This window comes from Amphibalanus amphitrite, unplaced genomic scaffold (assembly GCF_019059575.1).
Source record: "Amphibalanus amphitrite isolate SeventyFive unplaced genomic scaffold, NRLGWU_Aamphi_draft 000618F_arrow, whole genome shotgun sequence".
In the NCBI taxonomy this organism is placed as follows: domain Eukaryota; kingdom Metazoa; phylum Arthropoda; class Thecostraca; order Balanomorpha; family Balanidae; genus Amphibalanus; species Amphibalanus amphitrite.
Window position 1 is genome coordinate 100,783 of NW_024882112.1, and position 21,181 is coordinate 121,963.

Below are 21,181 nucleotides of genomic sequence, written 5' to 3' on the forward strand. Positions count from 1 at the left end.
AAATAGTTTGTGACGTCACCGTGGAGGCCTCTATAGGGCTGTTAAGTGTGACGTCACGGTTCCAACAGCTGACTGCGCTAATGCTGTAGAGATAGGGGATTATCTAGAAAGGTGTATTGTGGCGATTCAAAAATTGTCCGACCCTGATTTGGAATTTATTTGGAAACTTAGATGGATGAATAACATTTCTGAAATTGATTTGCTTCAAGTTTCATCGAAATTTGGCTGAAAAAGCCCTAAGAAATGTGAGGCTACTAAATTCACAATGGTGTCAGCATTTGTGGCGCATATGTGACATTTGGTGAAAACCACGTGAAAACAATATTACGTTACGGACATTTGCACGTTTCTGGGCTGCAGGCTGTGTTTGACGTGTTTGGGCATGGTATGAGCTATCATGGCCTTCGTTAGTGTTGCAGCCATAGGTGATTTTTTTCAAACTATGTCCAGTGTGATTGAGAAGGGTGAAAGAGCATTGGATGGTGGCAAAATCCGATCCATTGCCCTGCAGGATGGCAAATACATTGTGGCTTCTGTTGAGGCCAGCATGAAGAAAAGGACCTATGATGTTCAAGTGAGTATTTCTTCATGCTTGTGATAGGCATTTGAAGTACTTTATGAAATCTGCCTTCATGAAATCGTGGCATGAATGTGGGAACAAAATTGCAATTGCAATTGAGAATGAGGTGAATGTGGCAAAAGTATTGAGTGAACATGACCAGAGATAATAATTACAGAAACATTTCATTATATATTTTCATTCGAGTCTACATACTCCATAGTTCTTTATATTATCCCCATGTGACAGGCATCTTGCATTATTTTACCTTAACAAAAGCTGAATAGGAAAATTGAGATGCCACGGTAGCAGACGTAGCACGAGCTGCCATATGCCCCAGAATGCATTTTGCTAACCAAATCAAAACACCTAACCAAAGATACGTAAGCTGACCTACAATCTACTTCCTACAACCTACAACCTTGAACCTACCACCTTCAACCTATGATATCTCACATGGCAGCTCGTGCTATGTCCACCCTACCAGTACCGAGGCCACTTGGTATTGTTTGTGGAGGACCTGACCTCCTCCAGCCCGGAGTGTAGTTGATGTTAGCTTGGTTTTAAATTTAAGTGTATAGTAAAATGATAGATCAATTGATCTACTTAGCAAGTGTGCGGCAGACTTGTGTGGCATCCTGTGCAACCATGGACATTTAGTGGAATTAAATGGATAGGAGGGTTTTATAAGTTGAAATGGAAATGGCAATTTGGTTTAGGCAATGTATCTAATCTTCAGTCTCACTTCATTCAAGATCACTCAAAGAAATTTGCTTTCAAATTTCAGTTATTTTTGTTTACTTTTATTAAAGCATCCCCAGATATACAGCATATACTTTTAAAAAGCAATCCCTTTTTGCTAAAATCTAACATCAAGTCATTGTCCAAAACATTCATGTTTTGTAATATCAACTATGATTATAATGCATATTTGGAAGGTTCTATGAATATAAACAGCTGCAATCAATTGTGCTCATTTTTTGTGAACTTATTTTCATGATAAACATTTCATTTGAGTGAAACGTCCACTTTGATATTAATTGAATATGGTTTGAACTAATGTGTTAGAAAAATATCATGCAGGTATTTAATAAAAATCTGAATAAGGCTTGCTGATTACCTGCTGCAAAGGTGTAAATTGTTGTTATTCTGTGTTTCAGGTCACTGTCGAGAACAAGAAGCCAGTGGATGGAAGCTGCACATGCCCAAATGGTCAGCATCGGTGCTCCCACATGGCTGCCATCCTTCTGTATGCACAGAAGAACTGGTCGCAGACTGATCGGCAGTGTCAATGGAACCGAGGATCCAGCAACGCGACAATGTTGAAAGCAAAGGAGATGTTCCCCCAGGAAGACAGTTCTTTGCTGGTGAGCTCTGTCAAAGAGGACCAACTGGCATGGCTGTATGATCAGGTGAGGGAGCAGCCATGTGGGCTGGCATGGCTGTTGGCTCCAGAGTCTCAGTCTTCCCCAGAAGAGAAGGTACCAAACATCGACAGCATCCTAACTAGTGCTGAGTTTCATGCATCAGCTGACAAGTCCCACTTCCTTTTAGCAATGCTGTCTCTTTCAAAGGAAGAGATTGCAGAGGTGCAGAGGGTGACCAGTGGTCAGGTCAAAAACCCCAAGTGGTTTGTTGCTAGAAAGGGAAGGCTGACATCGAGCAACTTCGGCCTCGTCTTGAAGGCAATTGCCAGAGGAAGATACCCAAAGTCACTATTCAAAAGGCTCCTTGGTGGCTATGACCCATCCGGCAGTGCAGCAGTAAAATGGGGACGAACCCACGAAGCAGCTGCAAAGCGAGCGTATGAAAATCGCACTGGAAAAAAGGTGGAAGAGAATGGGATTTTTCTCTCTGAAGATGGCATGCTTGGAGCCTCTCCAGATGGTGTAGTGGGGGATACACTCCTAGAGGTGAAGTGTCCGTGGACACACAGGGGTCGAACGATCCAGGAAGCCGTGCAAGCAGATGGAAAGTTTTTCTTGGACGAAAACCTGAATCTTAAAGAAGATCACGATTACTTCCACCAGGTACAGGGCCAGATGTGGTTAAGTGGCTTCACCAAGTGTGACTTTGTTGTCTGGACGACTCGTGACTTACACATCGTTACCATCACCAGAAGCGTTTCATGGACTGTAAACCTAGAACTCCTAAAACAGTTCTATAGGGTCCACATGGTGCCGAGCATCATCGGGTCCGCTTAACCCGCAGGGCTCATGCCTGCTGGGCGATATGAGATTTGCCACTGTGATGTAATGTGTGTCACTGTACAGGTGCGCGCCAGGCTGGTTGTCGTGTTTCACTTTCAAACGTCAAACTGTGTGTAATGTACAGGTGCGTAAGTAAATGTGTGTCACTGTACAGGTGCGCGCCAGGCTGGTTGTCGTGTTTCACTTTCAAACGTCAAACTGTGTGTAAATAATGCAAATAATAAACATACATGTTTGTGGACAGTTTTATTGACAAGTAAATGTCGCGTACCACAGCGCACAGCTGAAACAATTTCCAGATTATCATGCTTCCATGACAGCTATAACTCAAGAAGTGTTTCATCAGACAGTGAAGACATTAACATATCAAACAGTTCGCAAACCAGTTTAGGACAAAATGCACAGTTTCCCGCGATAGTACTCCGGGCGTTGGTGAGAAAAACACAGACAATGCTATTGACTTACTTCAATTGACAACTACGCAAACGTTGCATCTAACAGAGTGACACCACTAATAACGCGCAGTTTGCTACCCGGCTTAACCCCCCAGTGCCCAGAGAAAAAAAGTTTTCCGATTCCAATGAAAATTCACATGTTTGCCCCCCTATACTTGTGTTGTAAACAGCCGAAGAAATTATCACTGTACCTTTTGTAGTTTTCGACGTATAGCACTGGACATAAATGTCCAGATGGGCATTACCATGTACAAAAATGGTGCTTTGCGGAAGATTAGATCAAACCACACCAGACCACTTAAGTTTTCTGTAAAAAAACTCCATTCAGCTAAAAAGCAAGTGTATTTCTAAAAAATCAACCAGAGTGTCAACATGCTCTCCTTGTCAACTTGCTCTCCATGCTCATGTTGTTAACACACCGGTGACATCCAGTCACTCCAGATTATCAATCAACGAATTTAAGATCAAGCAGCAAACTGAGACAAAACCCAAATTGGGGCCATCAGCACTGTCGCTGCTTGGCAGGGGTATCGCCGGGCGTCCACCAGTGGAAGCCTGAACATCTTTTCACTGGGCGACGCCATGGAAGCCGGCGAAGCAGTTGACGCACAGGAACACAGCACACTTCACGCACTTGGTTCCCACCTTCGCCGTGCAGCCTTCATTCCGGCAGGTCCCCCGTGACGGGGCCTTGATGATGATGTGTCCCATCCCGTCGAAGCGGATGGCTTCGGATCCTGGAGCCGCAAGGTTGCGGTTCATCATGGGCTTGCTCCCCTGGCCCATCGTCGCAGGATGGTGCAGGCGTACTCGCGACGGAACTGGACATAAGTCATCGTGCCGCCAGCGCGGCAGTAAAGACGCCAGGCGTTGTGGACTGCCGTGTCCACAAGCCATGTGAAGATCGGCCACCACCACTTCTTGCCCTTGACGGCGATCCTGCAGTGGTTGACATTTTGATCCTGTCAGTACCGCCCATCATCTCGTTGTACTTCCCGACAACATGAGGGCGGTCAACTTCCACATGTCGCTTCTGCACACGGCTGTAACGGCGCACCTTGCCTGGGGGAACATCGCCGTAGCATGTCGAGGCCAGAGTGACGGGTGCATTGTCTTGCCACCTGACGAGAATCACGTTCCCGTCCCGACTGGTGACAGCCTGGTGCATGCCTCGTTCCTTCTTCCTAAACTCCTTCGTCGCACTGAGGCCAGTCGTGCCAGGGATGCGGTTCTCCCGGATCGTGCCTGTCACGTCGTATCCTCTCTTCGTCATCTCCTGCATCAGGGGGATGGACATGGAATAGTTGTCCACGAAGAACTGGAAGGGCAGCTCGCGGAACTCCTGCTTCATGTGCTCCAGCAGATCGAGCACGGTGGCGCCGCTCTTTCCAACAAGCTGAACGTTGTCGTCAGTGTGCTCCGCGACTCCCCTTCCTTGATAGAAGTCGAACGCCAGGAGATATCCGTCTGGCGTGTTCTGTGCCCAGGCCTTGAATCCGAAACGGATCGGTTTGTTCCGGATCGCCTGTTTCAGACCGTGCCGCCCAAAGTAGGCGATCATGGCCTCGTCGTGGGAGATAGCTTGCTGCGGAACAAAATGCTCCATATACTTGACCTGCAGGATTTTGATGAGCGGACGGAGCTTCCAGTAGCGGTCAGCAGGATCTTCCTCGCTGCAGAAGTGGAGGTTCCGCTTGATCGTGTCAAAGCGATTGCGCGTCATGGCTTGACATATGAGCTCATTGTGAGTGTCCGCAGCCTCTTGCCAGTAGAACCTGGTGTTCACTGCTGTCAGGTAGCTAGTGAGGACGAGGATGCCGATGAAGATGGCGATGTCTTCCCTGCTCAGCTGTGGATCTTGGCGTCCGTTTCGAAGAGCGTAGAGGGTGCTCTCCTTGATAGTGAGGTCGAAGATCTCCTCACCAAGGAAGAGTGTTACCATTTCGTTTGGACTCATCCCCGAGAACTGGCTGAAGCTAGCCTCAGGGAAAAGCCTGGTAGGCTTTCCCGATGAAGGCGCTGGCTTCATCCACGTCACAGTGTGATGAGCTTGATGACGTCGCGCGGTAGGCTGGTGAGTGGTCTCAGTCCTTGAACTCCTGCGACGCTGAAGTTCAGCTTCAGACTTCAGGATGGGGGCAGAAAGATGGTCGGGGTCGCCCTCGCCTTCGTCCTCCGGTCCGGAGTAGCCGTCAGATACGTCACCTTCTGGAGGGATGAGGATGACGTCCGCTTCATCTCCGCTGGCATCTTCTTCAACCATGTCAAGGACATCATTCAGTGTCTTTGTCTTGTGTCTGAAACAGGAATGGAGCCATTGAAAGTGCTGTAACAGATAATACCAAATAAGCATTTGTGCAAGCCAGCTCTATTTTGTACACAGCAATGCCCACGTGGACAATTTTGTCCATTTTTTGCAATTTCTTTTCTAATGATCATGCAACGCAACTGGGAGAACAAGCTAGCGCATCAAAACATGGGACAAAGTCTCCCAAACATGAATACACTGTTAATTTACCTGGCTAATACTCCAGCGCCATGACATCTTACCTTTCGTCATGTGACGTCATCGCGATTTGGGGTCTAAATCCAGCGAGCGACTTGGATGCTCGACGTGTCGCTCAAAACTGGACCGATAAGCTCGGAATCATTCTAAAACGTTTTGCTGGATCTTTCTCGACTTGTACCGGCCGCTGTTAAAAGATGGCTCCACTGTCGCACGCTGTGGGGCCCCTGCACTGCAGAGAGACATGGTTGGACAAAAATGTCCAGTTGGGCGTTCCTGGGTTAAGAGGACATGTTGCTAAGTTTCTCGTGGCTTATGATAGGGCTCTGGGCGGTGGTGAGGAAGGCACAGACACGAACTATGTTGTCTATCATATTCCTATACTGGTGGGGTATGCCATCTAAAATGGTGTAATACTTCAGCCGCTGAATCGCGCGCTCAACGTGCACGCGGGCTTCGGCAACTTCCCTGTTGTGCATCACCTCTTGCTTGGTGAACTGAGGCTGAAATAGATACGCAGGTGTGTTGACGGTGACGCCATCAGGTACAATGTCCTTGATAGGAAAACCTTTGTCAGCCAGGATGAGGTCGCCTGTGGTTAGCTGCTCCAACAGGCCGCTAGTCTCCACGATGTGCTTGTCAGAGGCATTGCCGCCGTAAACGTCACTGACAAAGTTCACAGTGCCATTGGGTGCCACCCCAACCATGACCTTGAAGGTGTTGGCAGCTTTGTAAGCACTGTAGGTACTTGAGCGGCCCTCACAGCTATCAGGTCGCTGAATCCTAATTTCTGTGCAATCAAGTGTCGTCCTGCAGTGCCTGAACTTCCTGAACGATGCTGGCATAGATTGAGAATTCTTTTCTCTACTAGGCATACCTTTCCCAAAAATAGGCTTGAACAGAGCCTCAGCGAAGATGGACACAAATGTCCTGAAGACATTTGTAACGGTGGCTACACTCTTGTTAAATCTCACGCTTAGATCTGTGTGCCCAAAGTTGTGTCGCAGTTTCATCAACACCAGGAGAATTTGGTCCTCTAATGTCATCGTTGTGACCTTGAAGGTGTGGTATGTAAAATCACACATGCTCACATATGTGACTAGGGTTTCAAACATTGCTCTGCTCAAACTAGTATAGTAAGTTACTAGCTGTTCGCTATGGCTAATCTGGTTGTAGCAGAACCTCTGCTGCTGATAAGCTGCTGCAGTTTCAAGTCGTTTGATATGCTGTTTGAGAAGCTCGTTCTCGGCAGACAACATGGCCTCACTATGCACAGGTGGTCCAAGGACAGCATCTTCCATTTCCACAGCTGCATCTTGTCTTCTGTTTCCAGGAGAAGAGTGATGGGGTCTGGTATCATCAGGCAAGTTGATCCGCTTCCCTTCATTCCATGGAAACCTCACTGGACCTGCTTTTTTGCCATTAGGGAAGTGCCACGAACAGATCCTTGTGTGTTCGGTAGGGGTGAAGTTCTCCCTCCTGCAACAGAAAAAAGGGATTACATGATGATTTAGATTAGGCATGCATGATTAGGATGACGCAAGTTACAAGCCCTTCAAGTAGAAAATATCCACAAAAACAGGTTCGTGCGATTGTTTTTTTTCTGAAATGAAGCTTGTCAGTTTATTAATAATTTTCAATTTGAATGTTACAAAATGTAAATGTTTCAATGTTCATATCCAAAACATACAACAGACTTGGTAAATATATTTGTGCTATGACTACTGTTACTGCTATTTATGGAGTACCTACGCACCATGCACAAGTGATTGACGATCAAGGCTCCGAGTTAACCTTGTGAATCATTCCGTAATGATGCCAAAAATAAATATTTATCATTATCTGATATTATATACACTTTTATAGCTTTTATAGAAATAGTTAACAATAATTTGATGTTTTTATTAAAAGGTAAGATGCCATATTTCCCTTGCATGATTTATGGAAAAGATTTATGATGGGATTTATGAAAGCTTGACGTGTAAAATATGCTGATTCTCAAAATTCTTACTAACCTTATCGCACGAATGTAGCGTTGACGGATCAGTTTGTTGCTGGGAAACCTGTAGAACGCATATTTGTTTTTGTCCCCTGACCGGTTCGTACAGCCTGGGACACAGCAATTCACCATCTCGATGTTCAAAGCTTAAAGGGACCCTCCCACCTTCAAAAAAGTTAATGAATTGGCATGAAAGTGATGTCGCTCGGTTCAGAAAGAGCAAAAACGAATATCTACCAAATTTCATCGAAAAATATTCACCGGTTTTCAAGATATTAGACTTTTACTTTTGTTTACTTTTTGGGATCTCCGCTGTTCCTAGCGACTTTATTTGAAAGTGCGGCATTTGTTGCGCGCAAAGCAGCATATACCACCGCGTGCTACAAAACGTTTTAGTCAAACATTTAACGGACGATCGAAAGCCTGATGACGTCATCAGATTCCCGTAATGGTTAAGAGATAGGGACCACGCTGGTCCCACCCTGCAAGTAAAGGGAAGAAATTTCTTGAACACCATAAAGCTGCGGCATATTTACGTCTGGACAACGAGTTGCGGGGAAAAGTGCTGATTGTGTTGCAGTTTTAGGAGCCGGTTATTAGGCTGGATTTTTGGGTTACTTTTTCGTTCCGATTCATGTATTTCATAGTGTTTGGCTTTTGAATATTTTAGTTCTTTCAGATAAATATTACTTGCCTTACAACTTTTGTAAAAACGTTTCATTTTTTTATAAGCCGACGTTCAGAGTCCTAAAAATACATCAGCACTACAATAATTGTAAACAAACAAATGAAGCACCACTTGGCTCTGTTCCAAGGCCATTTTTTAGTTTATCTGGTGGTTTTCTTGCTCTTGTACGTCGTTTTGTTGGATGTTTTGAATCCCTTAAGATTGACTTATATCATATTTAAGGAGCATGTTGACTGAAAACAATCTGAAGTATCCAGGAGGCTGACAGAGGTCCTGACTACTGAGCAATATCAATATCAAGTTGAACAAGTTATGAAATTTTGGTTGATAAACGCAAGTTGATCGGGCTCATATATCAGCAAGAAAAAGTAAAATTAAAAAGCTTATTGTCCAAAAACAAGCTATAATATTGCAGACCTTGGACTTGGAGCAATACTGAAGAGCACGCTGAGCAGGATCATGCCAGAAAATGTTGACTGATGAGCGCATATTGATGTATTGGTATGAATATTGAATGATAACTTACAACAGCAAAATAAATTAGTGCTAACTATCAAGTTAAAATCTAGAATGAATGGACTTGGGCAGTTTTACTATGCTTAGATGCTATGCAGATTGTAATGTGCATCAGGTACTCAGTGTCTGGCAAATGAAACATGCGATCATTCCATTGCTACTGGAGGAGAATGCTTGGATCACTAAATCCACTTTATGTTGATTTTGATGTTAATCATCATCACTGTATGACTATGTGTTCATAGTCATTCGTGATAGTCATTATTGGTCCAATATACAATGGCAAAGCTCTCAGTCTCAGTGTTTCTTCCTGTGGATGGCCAGCAGTGACTCAGAGCTAGTTAGAAGTATTAGTTTTCTTCACAGGGCTGGGATAAAAAGTACTGAGGGTAATCTTCCACCAAGGAACTCTACTTTGACATGGTATGAGATGTAGGCACAAGTAGGTAGGTGCTCAGTTCCTATAGTCAGTAGTTGTGTATGTTTAGTCAGGTTAGCTTAGATCAGATTGTTAGTTTTTTAATTTGCCAAATGTCCATAAAAATGTGACCTGAGCAATGAGCATACCTGAACCTGACTAACCTGACAGCTGACCTAACCTCAATCATCACACATATTTGCAGCCTACCCAAGACCTGCATGGCAGTAGCACCCAGTTATAGGTAGGTACTCACCCTAACTCAATCTTACCTGCTAACCTTCAACTTGCCAAAAGTTAGCTCACATTGCCAAGCTGTGTCCAGGGAAACAGTCCACTGAGGAACTGGCTCATTGGGTGGCTGGTGTGAGTCTGCATGTAAAGTGTTTCTTCTCTGAAGCTGCTCTGCACTGCTGTATGTCATGTTAGATGCTCAGAAAATGTGGGAAATGATTACTAAGCTACTTTAGAGCTTTGTTAATGTTCGAGACATGAACAAGTACAGATCCTGCAGGGTACAGCTATGAGTTAGGTGCTAGGTGAGTATGTTATGTGAATGTGCTGTTCCCTGTTTGACCGTAAGTATACAAACAAGCACAGGGTCACAGTTATATTCAATCTCCACATAAACATACAACAAAAACGGCCATATAGCCTAACTCCGAACACACCACAGATAACTTAAGCCTTTAAAGGCACAAAAATGTTTTGATTAACAGGACAGGTTTACAATATATCCTCTGTCCTTGGGGGATCTTGCTGCCAAGTTGAGGTATGATGACTGAACTTCAGGATTGATCAACATTTTCTTAGCCACTGCCTATATACGAGAAGGACTAAATGCTTGTTTTGATTTACAGGACATGTATACAATATATCCTCTGTCCTTGGGGGATCTTGCTGCCAAGTTGAGGTACGATGACTGAATTTCAGGATTGATCAACCTTTTCTTAGCCACTGCTTATAAACGAGAAAGACCAAATGCTTGTTTGTAAACTGCGTTGAAAATTTAATGATCCACCTTCAATTCTGACATGAAGGCACAAATGAAATAGTTCCCTCTCCTTTTCGAATACACTAAGCAAAATATTTAATAAATTTTAGTGGATGGACAAGAGCAATTAGCATAGCTTTCCCTCAAGTTAACTTCTGGCACTGTTGATGAAAATTACACTGACGCTTATTCGCTTCATATTTTGTAACAAACGCGCTAAAACTGCAATATAACAGCACTATATGCTTCTTGACAAAATGCAATAGTATTAAAGATTTAGCCCTGATGGCATTCATTCTTGGTGGAAACGTAATTACAAAATATTTTGTAGTAGCTATTACATTCCGGCCGAAAACAGTGCACGGTTTAAAAAAGAATCATTCCAATGACGGTCCATTCTTGCGGTCCTGAAATCGCCACTATTTCCGGCCTCTCCAACGCAACTCGTTGTCCAGACGTAAATATGCAAAGCTGCGGGGGTTGCGACCAGGATAAATGGTGGTTTCTGAGCCTGGCCGCAAACTTGGCTATCTCAACTCAAAACTAATGTTAAGGTGGGAGGGTCCCTTTAAAACAAGCGTGCGTCTTGTGATAGCTGACCTGAGGTCTGAGAAACACAATATATCTAATTAATAACCCACTCCAATTCACTACTGTAGTGTTTCCCGATTAGAATTAAGCGTTTCGTTTGTACCGAGTACTATCGCCAGTGGGTACTTGTTTCTCTATTACGTGCTCCTCTATTGGCCGCCATACTGGCAATGCTGAGCGAGAATACAGTTTAGTGACGAGTGGTGGCGCGGCGTGTGGGACCTGGCGGTGCGGCTGAAGCGAGAGGAAACGCTATATTTCTGGCGACGAGATATGAACCTCGACGGGCTTAGGCCGCCTTCAGCCTTTTTACCCACTCCGGGTAAACCAGTTGTACCGTGGGAGACATGGAAGCTACGTTTTAATACTTACCTGCTGGCGACGGGCGGTGACGCATTCGCCGCAGAGCGGAAGCGAGCTATTCTTTTACATTGTTTAGGCGAGGAGGGCCAGCGCATCCAGGAGACGCTTCCTCCAGCCGTGAAGATGGAAGGAGACGATGCCTTCACGTTGACCCTACGCCAGCTGGACACATTTTTTATCCCACGAGTGAATGCCATTGTCGAACGCTTTTCATTTCGACAACGAGCGCAGCTGCCGCAGGAGTCTACCGCAGAGTATGTATCAGTGTTGCGAGGTCTGGCAGTAAACTGTAAGTTTGGCAGTATGACTGATGATATGATCCGCGACATGGTGGTGGAAAAGACGATCCACCCACGCCTGCGAGAGAAGTTGCTCCAAGATGCGGAGCTCACGTTGGACAGGACGCTCGCTACAGCCGACGCATATGAGAGGGCCCTCCGTGAATCGGCAGTAATGGCGGGCCAGCAATCTTCTGCTCCAGTCGTCGCCAAGGTGTCCCACCCTCGTCAACCGAAGAAAGTCAAGGCACACAGCGGACTGCCTGAACGTCAGGCCCCGTGTACCAACTGTGGTAGATCGTCACATCGAACCGGCTCCAAGGACTGTCCAGCTCGAGGTCGCAGCTGCAGCTCGTGCGGCCTGCGGGGGCACTTCGCCGCAGTCTGCAGGTCAAGCGCCTCTGCTTCAACCGCAGCTGCCGCCCCACGACGCCTGAAGGACACAGTTAAGGAGGCTACCGTGCTGAAGGTCAGTGACTCCCCTCAGAAGGTGCTCTGTCCTGTCACGCTCTCTGTGGGTGACATTCAGCACTCGGTCGACATCCAGGTCGACACTGGAGCTACCTGTTCACTTTTGTCTCTTCAGTACGCCCGAGATCTCTTCAAGGGGAAGGAGTTTCAGCCGAGTAGCTCCAGGCTTTTCGGGTTTGGCAGGAAGCCAGTACCAGTAGCAGGAACGCTCCCTGTGACTGTCACGTTTGGTGATAAGTGTGCTGACGCCCAGTTCTTCCTGGTAGAGACGCCATCGACCGAGGCCATCATGGGTCTCGATCTGATCCAGCAGCTGGGCCTGACGCTTCACCCGGCGTCTGGACAGATCTTCAGTGTGGAGCTCCAGTCCGAGCAGCTCCCAGCCATCGAGGGCTACACGCACAAGATCATCCTCAGGCCGAATGCCCGGCCTACTGCCTACAGACTGCGTCGTCTGCCGTTGGCAGTGAGGGAAGAAGTCAGTGCTGAGCTCCAGCGCCTGCTGGACGCTGACATCATCGAGCGTGTGGACGCCTCTGAGTGGGTGAGTCCACTGGTGGTTTCGAGAAAACCGTCAGGCCAGATCCGACTGTGTGTTGATCTGCGTGGGCCTAACTCACAGATTGTTGCTGAGGTGCACCCGCTCCCTACCATAGAGGAGCTTCAGTCTCGACTCCTCGGATCAGTCTATAGCAAGATAGACCTTCGGTCAGCTTACCATCAACTTGAGCTTCACTCCGACAGCCGTGATGTAACCGCTTTCATCACCCACGAGGGCCTCATGCGCTTCAAGCGTGTCCCTTTCGGACTCGTCTCAGCTGGCAGTGCCTTCCAGCACCTGTTGGATGACCTGCTGCACGGTATTCCAGGATGCGGACATTATCTGGACGACATCCTCGTCTCCGGATCCAGTCAGGCTGAGCACGACCAGCGTCTCCAGGCGGTGCTCGACCGTCTCCGAGCAGCACGCGTCACAGTCAACCACGCCAAGTCGTCCTTCAGCCAGAAGGAAGTCGACTTCTGCGGACACCGGATGTCTGCAACAGGAGTGACGCCGACTGCCTCGACAGTGCAGGCCGTCACGGAGGCCCCGCGCCCAGAGTCTCTGAAGGATCTCCGCAGTTTCCTGGGACTCACCGGCTGGTTCAGTCGCTTCATCAGCGGCTATGCCGAGGTGGTTCGACCCATGGCTAGCCTGCTGAAGAAGGACACACCCTTCGAGTGGACTCCATCCGTCGAACGGAGTTTTCAGCGCATCAAGCAGCTGGTGGCCGGCCAGCCGGTGCTGAAGCCGTTCCAGCCCGAGCTGCCGACCATCGTGACGTCAGACGCCTCGGACCGTGGCGCGGGCGCCGTCCTCTCCCAGATACAGGAAGACGGCTTCGAGCATCCTGTCGCCTTCTGGTCCCGCAGCTTCACCGACACGGAGCGCCGCTACTCGGTCTCCGAGCGCGAGGCGCTCAGCGCCGTCCAGGCCGTGGAGAGGTGGAAGGTGTACCTGTGGGGGAGGAACTTCACTCTCCGCACCGACCACTCCGCTCTCACCACGCTGCTCTCTCCCAAGTTCTCGGGTAGAGCGGGAGCGCGCGTCGCGCGCTGGCAGGCGCGGCTCCTCCCGTACGCCTACGACGTGGTGTACGTCCCGGGACACCGCATCCCAGCGGCCGACGCGCTGTCCCGGCTTCCCCTGCCGGACACCGGACCAGCAGAGGAGGATGATGAAGTCATCGCCCTGGTGACCGACGATGCAGCCGACGTGATCTCCGAAGATGACGTCAGAGAAGCGTCCCTGTTGGACGACACGCTGGAGCGGCTGCGGTCCGTCATCGCTGCCGGCTGGCCGGACTCGGCACGGAACTGCCCGCCCGACCTGCGGCCGTTCTTCCACGTCCGACACGAACTGCACGTGCGCCGTGACGCCGTGGTCATCCGTGGAGCGGACAGAGTGGTCGTGCCGGCCGCACTGACCGACCGGTACCTGCAGCTGGCTCACCGCGCTCACGACGGCATCGTCAGGATGAAACAGCTTCTCCGAAGTCTGTGCTGGTGGCCTGGAGTCGACCGTGCCGTGACAGAGGTCGTCAAGGCGTGCGACCTGTGCCAGCAGAGCGACAAAGTGCTGTCACAGAAGGTTCGACCTGCGCCGCTGCAGCCAGTCCCGCTTCCCACAAGGCCGTGGTCGAAGCTGGGTGTAGATATCGTGGGACCTATCGCCGGAGTTCCCCAGTCTGCACGCTATGCAGTCACCCTCACGGACTACTACAGCAAGTGGGTGGAGGTGGGACTCTGTGCGAAAGTCGAGACAAGTGACATCATCAGGATTCTGTCTGTGATCTGGGCCCGCGAAGGATATCCTGAGGAGATCGCAACGGACAACGGGCCCCAGTTCATCAGCCGCGACTTCGAGACTTATCTACAGCAGAGGAAGATCAAGCATCTGAAGTCGTCTGTGTACTGGCCGAGGGGCAACGCCGCCGTGGAACGATTCAACCGATCGTTCAAGTCCTGGGTCCAGGCGGCCGCGCAGCAGAGCCAAGTTCCGTTCCAGGCCTACCTGCAGGGCCGACTGGCGCGTTACCGAGCCACGCCGCACTGCACCACCGGTGTATCGCCGTCTGAGCTGCTACACGGCAGGAAGATGAGGCTGGACCTGCCGGTGTTCGACGACTACTGCGTCACCTCTGATGTGGCACGACGGGTCGTCAAGCAGCAGCGCCGCAACCGTCGCCACTACGACAGCCGGCACCGGGCGCGGCCGACCGAGATCGCTGTGGGCGACACGGTCTGCGTCCGCCGGCCCGGTCACGTCCAGAAGAAGGGCGCCAAGTTCAGCAAGCCGCTCCGCGTCGTCAGCCGTCACGGACCCGCTACGTTCGGTCTCTCCGACGGTTCGCGTTGGAACGTGGCTCACCTGGCCAGGAGGGAGATCGGCGCCGCCCCGTCGACGCCGACTCTGCCGGTCAGCACTGAAGCTGTTCCTGCGCCGCCGCCGCCGCCGCCGTCTCCGCCGCCTGTGGTCGCGGCGGCCCCGGCCTCGTCCGTGTCGTCTCCAGCGGCTCCTGTGTCTTCACCGCCGGCCGGTGCGGCCGCACCTCGCGATCCGCTGGCCGGCGAACCGACCGCCTGCGCGCCGGCGCCGCCGGTCGGTGCGGCCCCGGGCCCGCTACCGAGCGCGCTACCGAGCGAGCTACCGAGCGCGACCGCGATCGTGGCGTCCCCGTGTCCGCCGGCGCCACCTGTACTAGCGCCACCGATCGACCCGGCTAACCGAGTGGACCCTCGGGTCAGTGATCGTGGACTACCTGCCTCTAACCGCAGTGACCGCGAACTTACCGCGTCGTCGCGAGGCCGTCGTAGGTTTAAGCCGACTCGCTTGGACCTGTGATTGTGTTCTCCAGCTGAACTCGTGTGTGGTTGTTCTCCAGCTGAACTCGTGTGTGATTGTTATCCAGCTGAACTCGTGGAGTGACAGCTGAACTCGTGGAGTTTAAGTTTAAGTGCGGGGGGATGTAGTGTTTCCCGATTAGAATTAAGCGTTTCGTTTGTACCGAGTACTATCGCCAGTGGGTACTTGTTTCTCTATTACGTGCTCCTCTATTGGCCGCCATACTGGCAATGCTGAGCGAGAATACAGTTTAGTGACGAGTGGTGGCGCGGCGTGTGGGACCTGGCGGTGCGGCTGAAGCGAGAGGAAACGCTATAACTACCTATTCACAGCTAGTACATTTGCCCATTGGTGCCCGTGTTATAAACGTAATGGCGCAATGTCTATTCTGCGCCAGAATCGCACAAGTTTTTTTAATTTAGCAGCCGTGCAAAAAAATCATGTTTTTTGTGCAAATCAATGAATATAAATGCATTTAAGTCGACCAAAATGACAACTTAATACCATTTCCATTATTGAAACATGACATAACATCGGTAAACGTCCCCAAATTCTTGCATTTTAGTTATGAATCGTTTGGCCTATCTCTACAACATTAGCGCAGTCAGCTGTTGGAACCGTGACGTCATCACTTAGGCTGTTAAGTGTGACGTCACGGTTCCAACAGCTGACTGCGCTAATGCTGTAGAGATAGGGGATTATCTAGAAAGGTGTATTGTGGCGATTCAAAAATTGTCCGACCCTGATTTGGAATTTATTTGGAAACTTAGATGGATGAATAACATTTCTGAAATTGATTTGCTTCAAGTTTCATCGAAATTTGGCTGAAAAAGCCCTAAGAAATGTGAGGCTACTAAATTCACAATGGTGTCAGCATTTGTGGCGCATATGTGACATTTGGTGAAAACCACGTGAAAACAAATGTCCAGTGTGATTGAGAAGGGTGAAAGAGCATTGGATGGTGGCAAAATCCGATCCATTGCCCTGCAGGATGGCAAATACATTGTGGCTTCTGTTGAGGCCAGCATGAAGAAAAGGACCTATGATGTTCAAGTGAGTATTTCTTCATGCTTGTGATAGGCATTTGAAGTACTTTATGAAATCTGCCTTCATGAAATCGTGGCATGAATGTGGGAACAAAATTGCAATTGCAATTGAGAATGAGGTGAATGTGGCAAAAGTATTGAGTGAACATGACCAGAGATAATAATTACAGAAACATTTCATTATATATTTTCATTCGAGTCTACATACTCCATAGTTCTTTATATTATCCCCATGTGACAGGCATCTTGCATTATTTTACCTTAACAAAAGCTGAATAGGAAAATTGAGATGCCACGGTAGCAGACGTAGCACGAGCTGCCATATGCCCCAGAATGCATTTTGCTAACCAAATCAAAACACCTAACCAAAGATACGTAAGCTGACCTACAATCTACTTCCTACAACCTACAACCTTGAACCTACCACCTTCAACCTATGATATCTCACATGGCAGCTCGTGCTATGTCCACCCTACCAGTACCGAGGCCACTTGGTATTGTTTGTGGAGGACCTGACCTCCTCCAGCCCGGAGTGTAGTTGATGTTAGCTTGGTTTTAAATTTAAGTGTATAGTAAAATGATAGATCAATTGATCTACTTAGCAAGTGTGCGGCAGACTTGTGTGGCATCCTGTGCAACCATGGACATTTAGTGGAATTAAATGGATAGGAGGGTTTTATAAGTTGAAATGGAAATGGCAATTTGGTTTAGGCAATGTATCTAATCTTCAGTCTCACTTCATTCAAGATCACTCAAAGAAATTTGCTTTCAAATTTCAGTTATTTTTGTTTACTTTTATTAAAGCATCCCCAGATATACAGCATATACTTTTAAAAAGCAATCCCTTTTTGCTAAAATCTAACATCAAGTCATTGTCCAAAACATTCATGTTTTGTAATATCAACTATGATTATAATGCATATTTGGAAGGTTCTATGAATATAAACAGCTGCAATCAATTGTGCTCATTTTTTGTGAACTTATTTTCATGATAAACATTTCATTTGAGTGAAACGTCCACTTTGATATTAATTGAATATGGTTTGAACTAATGTGTTAGAAAAATATCATGCAGGTATTTAATAAAAATCTGAATAAGGCTTGCTGATTACCTGCTGCAAAGGTGTAAATTGTTGTTATTCTGTGTTTCAGGTCACTGTCGAGAACAAGAAGCCAGTGGATGGAAGCTGCACATGCCCAAATGGTCAGCATCGGTGCTCCCACATGGCTGCCATCCTTCTGTATGCACAGAAGAACTGGTCGCAGACTGATCGGCAGTGTCAATGGAACCGAGGATCCAGCAACGCGACAATGTTGAAAGCAAAGGAGATGTTCCCCCAGGAAGACAGTTCTTTGCTGGTGAGCTCTGTCAAAGAGGACCAACTGGCATGGCTGTATGATCAGGTGAGGGAGCAGCCATGTGGGCTGGCATGGCTGTTGGCTCCAGAGTCTCAGTCTTCCCCAGAAGAGAAGGTACCAAACATCGACAGCATCCTAACTAGTGCTGAGTTTCATGCATCAGCTGACAAGTCCCACTTCCTTTTAGCAATGCTGTCTCTTTCAAAGGAAGAGATTGCAGAGGTGCAGAGGGTGACCAGTGGTCAGGTCAAAAACCCCAAGTGGTTTGTTGCTAGAAAGGGAAGGCTGACATCGAGCAACTTCGGCCTCGTCTTGAAGGCAATTGCCAGAGGAAGATACCCAAAGTCACTATTCAAAAGGCTCCTTGGTGGCTATGACCCATCCGGCAGTGCAGCAGTAAAATGGGGACGAACCCACGAAGCAGCTGCAAAGCGAGCGTATGAAAATCGCACTGGAAAAAAGGTGGAAGAGAATGGGATTTTTCTCTCTGAAGATGGCATGCTTGGAGCCTCTCCAGATGGTGTAGTGGGGGATACACTCCTAGAGGTGAAGTGTCCGTGGACACACAGGGGTCGAACGATCCAGGAAGCCGTGCAAGCAGATGGAAAGTTTTTCTTGGACGAAAACCTGAATCTTAAAGAAGATCACGATTACTTCCACCAGGTACAGGGCCAGATGTGGTTAAGTGGCTTCACCAAGTGTGACTTTGTTGTCTGGACGACTCGTGACTTACACATCGTTACCATCACCAGAAGCGTTTCATGGACTGTAAACCTAGAACTCCTAAAACAGTTCTATAGGGTCCACATGGTGCCGAGCATCATCGGGTCCGCTTAACCCGCAGGGCTCATGCCTGCTGGGCGATATGAGATTTGCCACTGTGATGTAATGTGTGTCACTGTACAGGTGCGCGCCAGGCTGGTTGTCGTGTTTCACTTTCAAACGTCAAACTGTGTGTAATGTACAGGTGCGTAAGTAAATGTGTGTCACTGTACAGGTGCGCGCCAGGCTGGTTGTCGTGTTTCACTTTCAAACGTCAAACTGTGTGTAAATAATGCAAATAATAAACATACATGTTTGTGGACAGTTTTATTGACAAGTAAATGTCGCGTACCACAGCGCACAGCTGAAACAATTTCCAGATTATCATGCTTCCATGACAGCTATAACTCAAGAAGTGTTTCATCAGACAGTGAAGACATTAACATATCAAACAGTTCGCAAACCAGTTTAGGACAAAATGCACAGTTTCCCGCGATAGTACTCCGGGCGTTGGTGAGAAAAACACAGACAATGCTATTGACTTACTTCAATTGACAACTACGCAAACGTTGCATCTAACAGAGTGACACCACTAATAACGCGCAGTTTGCTACCCGGCTTAAGAGGACATGTTGCTAAGTTTCTCGTGGCTTATGATAGGGCTCTGGGCGGTGGTGAGGAAGGCACAGACACGAACTATGTTGTCTATCATATTCCTATACTGGTGGGGTATGCCATCTAAAATGGTGTAATACTTCAGCCGCTGAATCGCGCGCTCAACGTGCACGCGGGCTTCGGCAACTTCCCTGTTGTGCATCACCTCTTGCTTGGTGAACTGAGGCTGAAATAGATACGCAGGTGTGTTGACGGTGACGCCATCAGGTACAATGTCCTTGATAGGAAAACCTTTGTCAGCCAGGATGAGGTCGCCTGTGGTTAGCTGCTCCAACAGGCCGCTAGTCTCCACGATGTGCTTGTCAGAGGCATTGCCGCCGTAAACGTCACTGACAAAGTTCACAGTGCCATTGGGTGCCACCCCAACCATGACCTTGAAGGTGTTGGCAGCTTTGTAAGCACTGTAGGTACTTGAGCGGCCCTCACAGCTATCAGGTCGCTGAATCCTAATTTCTGTGCAATCAAGTGTCGTCCTGCAGTGCCTGAACTTCCTGAACGATGCTGGCATAGATTGAGAATTCTTTTCTCTACTAGGCATACCTTTCCCAAAAATAGGCTTGAACAGAGCCTCAGCGAAGATGGACACAAATGTCCTGAAGACATTTGTAACGGTGGCTACACTCTTGTTAAATCTCACGCTTAGATCTGTGTGCCCAAAGTTGTGTCGCAGTTTCATCAACACCAGGAGAATTTGGTCCTCTAATGTCATCGTTGTGACCTTGAAGGTGTGGTATGTAAAATCACACATGCTCACATATGTGACTAGGGTTTCAAACATTGCTCTGCTCAAACTAGTATAGTAAGTTACTAGCTGTTCGCTATGGCTAATCTGGTTGTAGCAGAACCTCTGCTGCTGATAAGCTGCTGCAGTTTCAAGTCGTTTGATATGCTGTTTGAGAAGCTCGTTCTCGGCAGACAACATGGCCTCACTATGCACAGGTGGTCCAAGGACAGCATCTTCCATTTCCACAGCTGCATCTTGTCTTCTGTTTCCAGGAGAAGAGTGATGGGGTCTGGTATCATCAGGCAAGTTGATCCGCTTCCCTTCATTCCATGGAAACCTCACTGGACCTGCTTTTTTGCCATTAGGGAAGTGCCACGAACAGATCCTTGTGTGTTCGGTAGGGGTGAAGTTCTCCCTCCTGCAACAGAAAAAAGGGATTACATGATGATTTAGATTAGGCATGCATGATTAGGATGACGCAAGTTACAAGCCCTTCAAGTAGAAAATATCCACAAAAACAGGTTCGTGCGATTGTTTTTTTTCTGAAATGAAGCTTGTCAGTTTATTAATAATTTTCAATTTGAATGTTACAAAATGTAAATGTTTCAATGTTCATATCCAAAACATACAACAGACTTGGTAAATATATTTGTGCTATGACTACTGTTACTGCTATTTATGGAGTACCTACGCACCATGCACAAGTGATTGACGATCAAGGCTCCGAGTTAACCTTGTGAATCATTCCGTAATGATGCCAAAAATAAATATTTATCATTATCTGATATTATATACACTTTTATAGCTTTTATAGAAATAGTTAACAATAATTTGATGTTTTTATTAAAAGGTAAGATGCCATATTTCCCTTGCATGATTTATGGAAAAGATTTATGATGGGATTTATGAAAGCTTGACGTGTAAAATATGCTGATTCTCAAAATTCTTACTAACCTTATCGCACGAATGTAGCGTTGACGGATCAGTTTGTTGCTGGGAAACCTGTAGAACGCATATTTGTTTTTGTCCCCTGACCGGTTCGTACAGCCTGGGACACAGCAATTCACCATCTCGATGTTCAAAGCTTAAAGGGACCCTCCCACCTTCAAAAAAGTTAATGAATTGGCATGAAAGTGATGTCGCTCGGTTCAGAAAGAGCAAAAACGAATATCTACCAAATTT

General features: G+C 47.7%; 3 protein-coding genes across 8 annotated transcripts in view; 1 reads left to right on the plus strand and 2 right to left on the minus strand.

The window, feature by feature from the left end:
- The window catches only part of LOC122363370 (gamma-secretase subunit Aph-1-like), a 71,221-nt gene that overhangs the window by 7,831 nt on the left and 42,209 nt on the right, over window positions 1–21,181 (minus strand). The window contains exon 1 of one of the 4 annotated variants that reach the window (XM_043332570.1): window positions 7,991–8,011. The exons of 2 other annotated variants lie outside the window; for them this stretch is intronic. Coding sequence is in view for 1 of the 2 variants with exons in the window: in XM_043332568.1 (XP_043188503.1) it covers window positions 7,967–7,976 (10 nt within the window). In the remaining variant the exon portion in view is untranslated. One more of the 4 variants, XM_043332568.1, reaches the window with a different exon arrangement.
- Window positions 334–18,920, plus strand: LOC122363367. 2 transcript variants are annotated; one of them, XM_043332558.1, is made up of 3 exons: window positions 364–482; window positions 16,395–16,486; window positions 17,632–18,920. In XM_043332558.1, the coding sequence occupies exons 1-3, from the start codon at window positions 398–400 to the stop codon at window positions 18,673–18,675; spliced, it is 1,221 nt and encodes a 406-aa protein (XP_043188493.1). In that variant the 5' UTR covers window positions 364–397; the 3' UTR covers window positions 18,676–18,920. The 2 variants fall into 2 exon arrangements, with proteins under 2 accessions (XP_043188494.1, XP_043188493.1); XM_043332559.1 differs by lacking the exons at window positions 16,395–16,486; window positions 17,632–18,920 and adding an exon at window positions 1,720–3,008 and having other exon boundaries at window positions 334–574.
- On the minus strand, window positions 3,102–21,151 carry LOC122363366. 2 transcript variants are annotated; one of them, XM_043332557.1, is made up of 3 exons: window positions 20,954–21,151; window positions 19,191–20,417; window positions 3,102–3,278 (listed from the first exon to the last, which is right to left on the minus strand). In XM_043332557.1, the coding sequence occupies exons 1-2, from the start codon at window positions 21,067–21,069 to the stop codon at window positions 19,220–19,222; spliced, it is 1,314 nt and encodes a 437-aa protein (XP_043188492.1). In that variant the 5' UTR covers window positions 21,070–21,151; the 3' UTR covers window positions 3,102–3,278; window positions 19,191–19,219. The 2 variants fall into 2 exon arrangements, with proteins under 2 accessions (XP_043188492.1, XP_043188491.1); XM_043332556.1 differs by lacking the exon at window positions 3,102–3,278 and having other exon boundaries at window positions 19,015–20,417.

Coding starts and splice junctions, on each gene's coding strand:
- LOC122363367 (XM_043332559.1), top strand. CDS start 398: ATGGCCTTCGTTAGTGTTGCAGCCATAGGTGATTTTTTTCAAACTATG. Junction 575..1,719: donor AAAGGACCTATGATGTTCAA/GTGAGTATTTCT, acceptor TCTGTGTTTCAG/GTCACTGTCGAGAACAAGAA.
- LOC122363366 (XM_043332557.1), bottom strand. CDS start 21,069: ATGGTGAATTGCTGTGTCCCAGGCTGTACGAACCGGTCAGGGGACAAA. Junction 20,418..20,953: donor CGCTACATTCGTGCGATAAG/GTTAGTAAGAAT, acceptor TTTCTGTTGCAG/GAGGGAGAACTTCACCCCTA.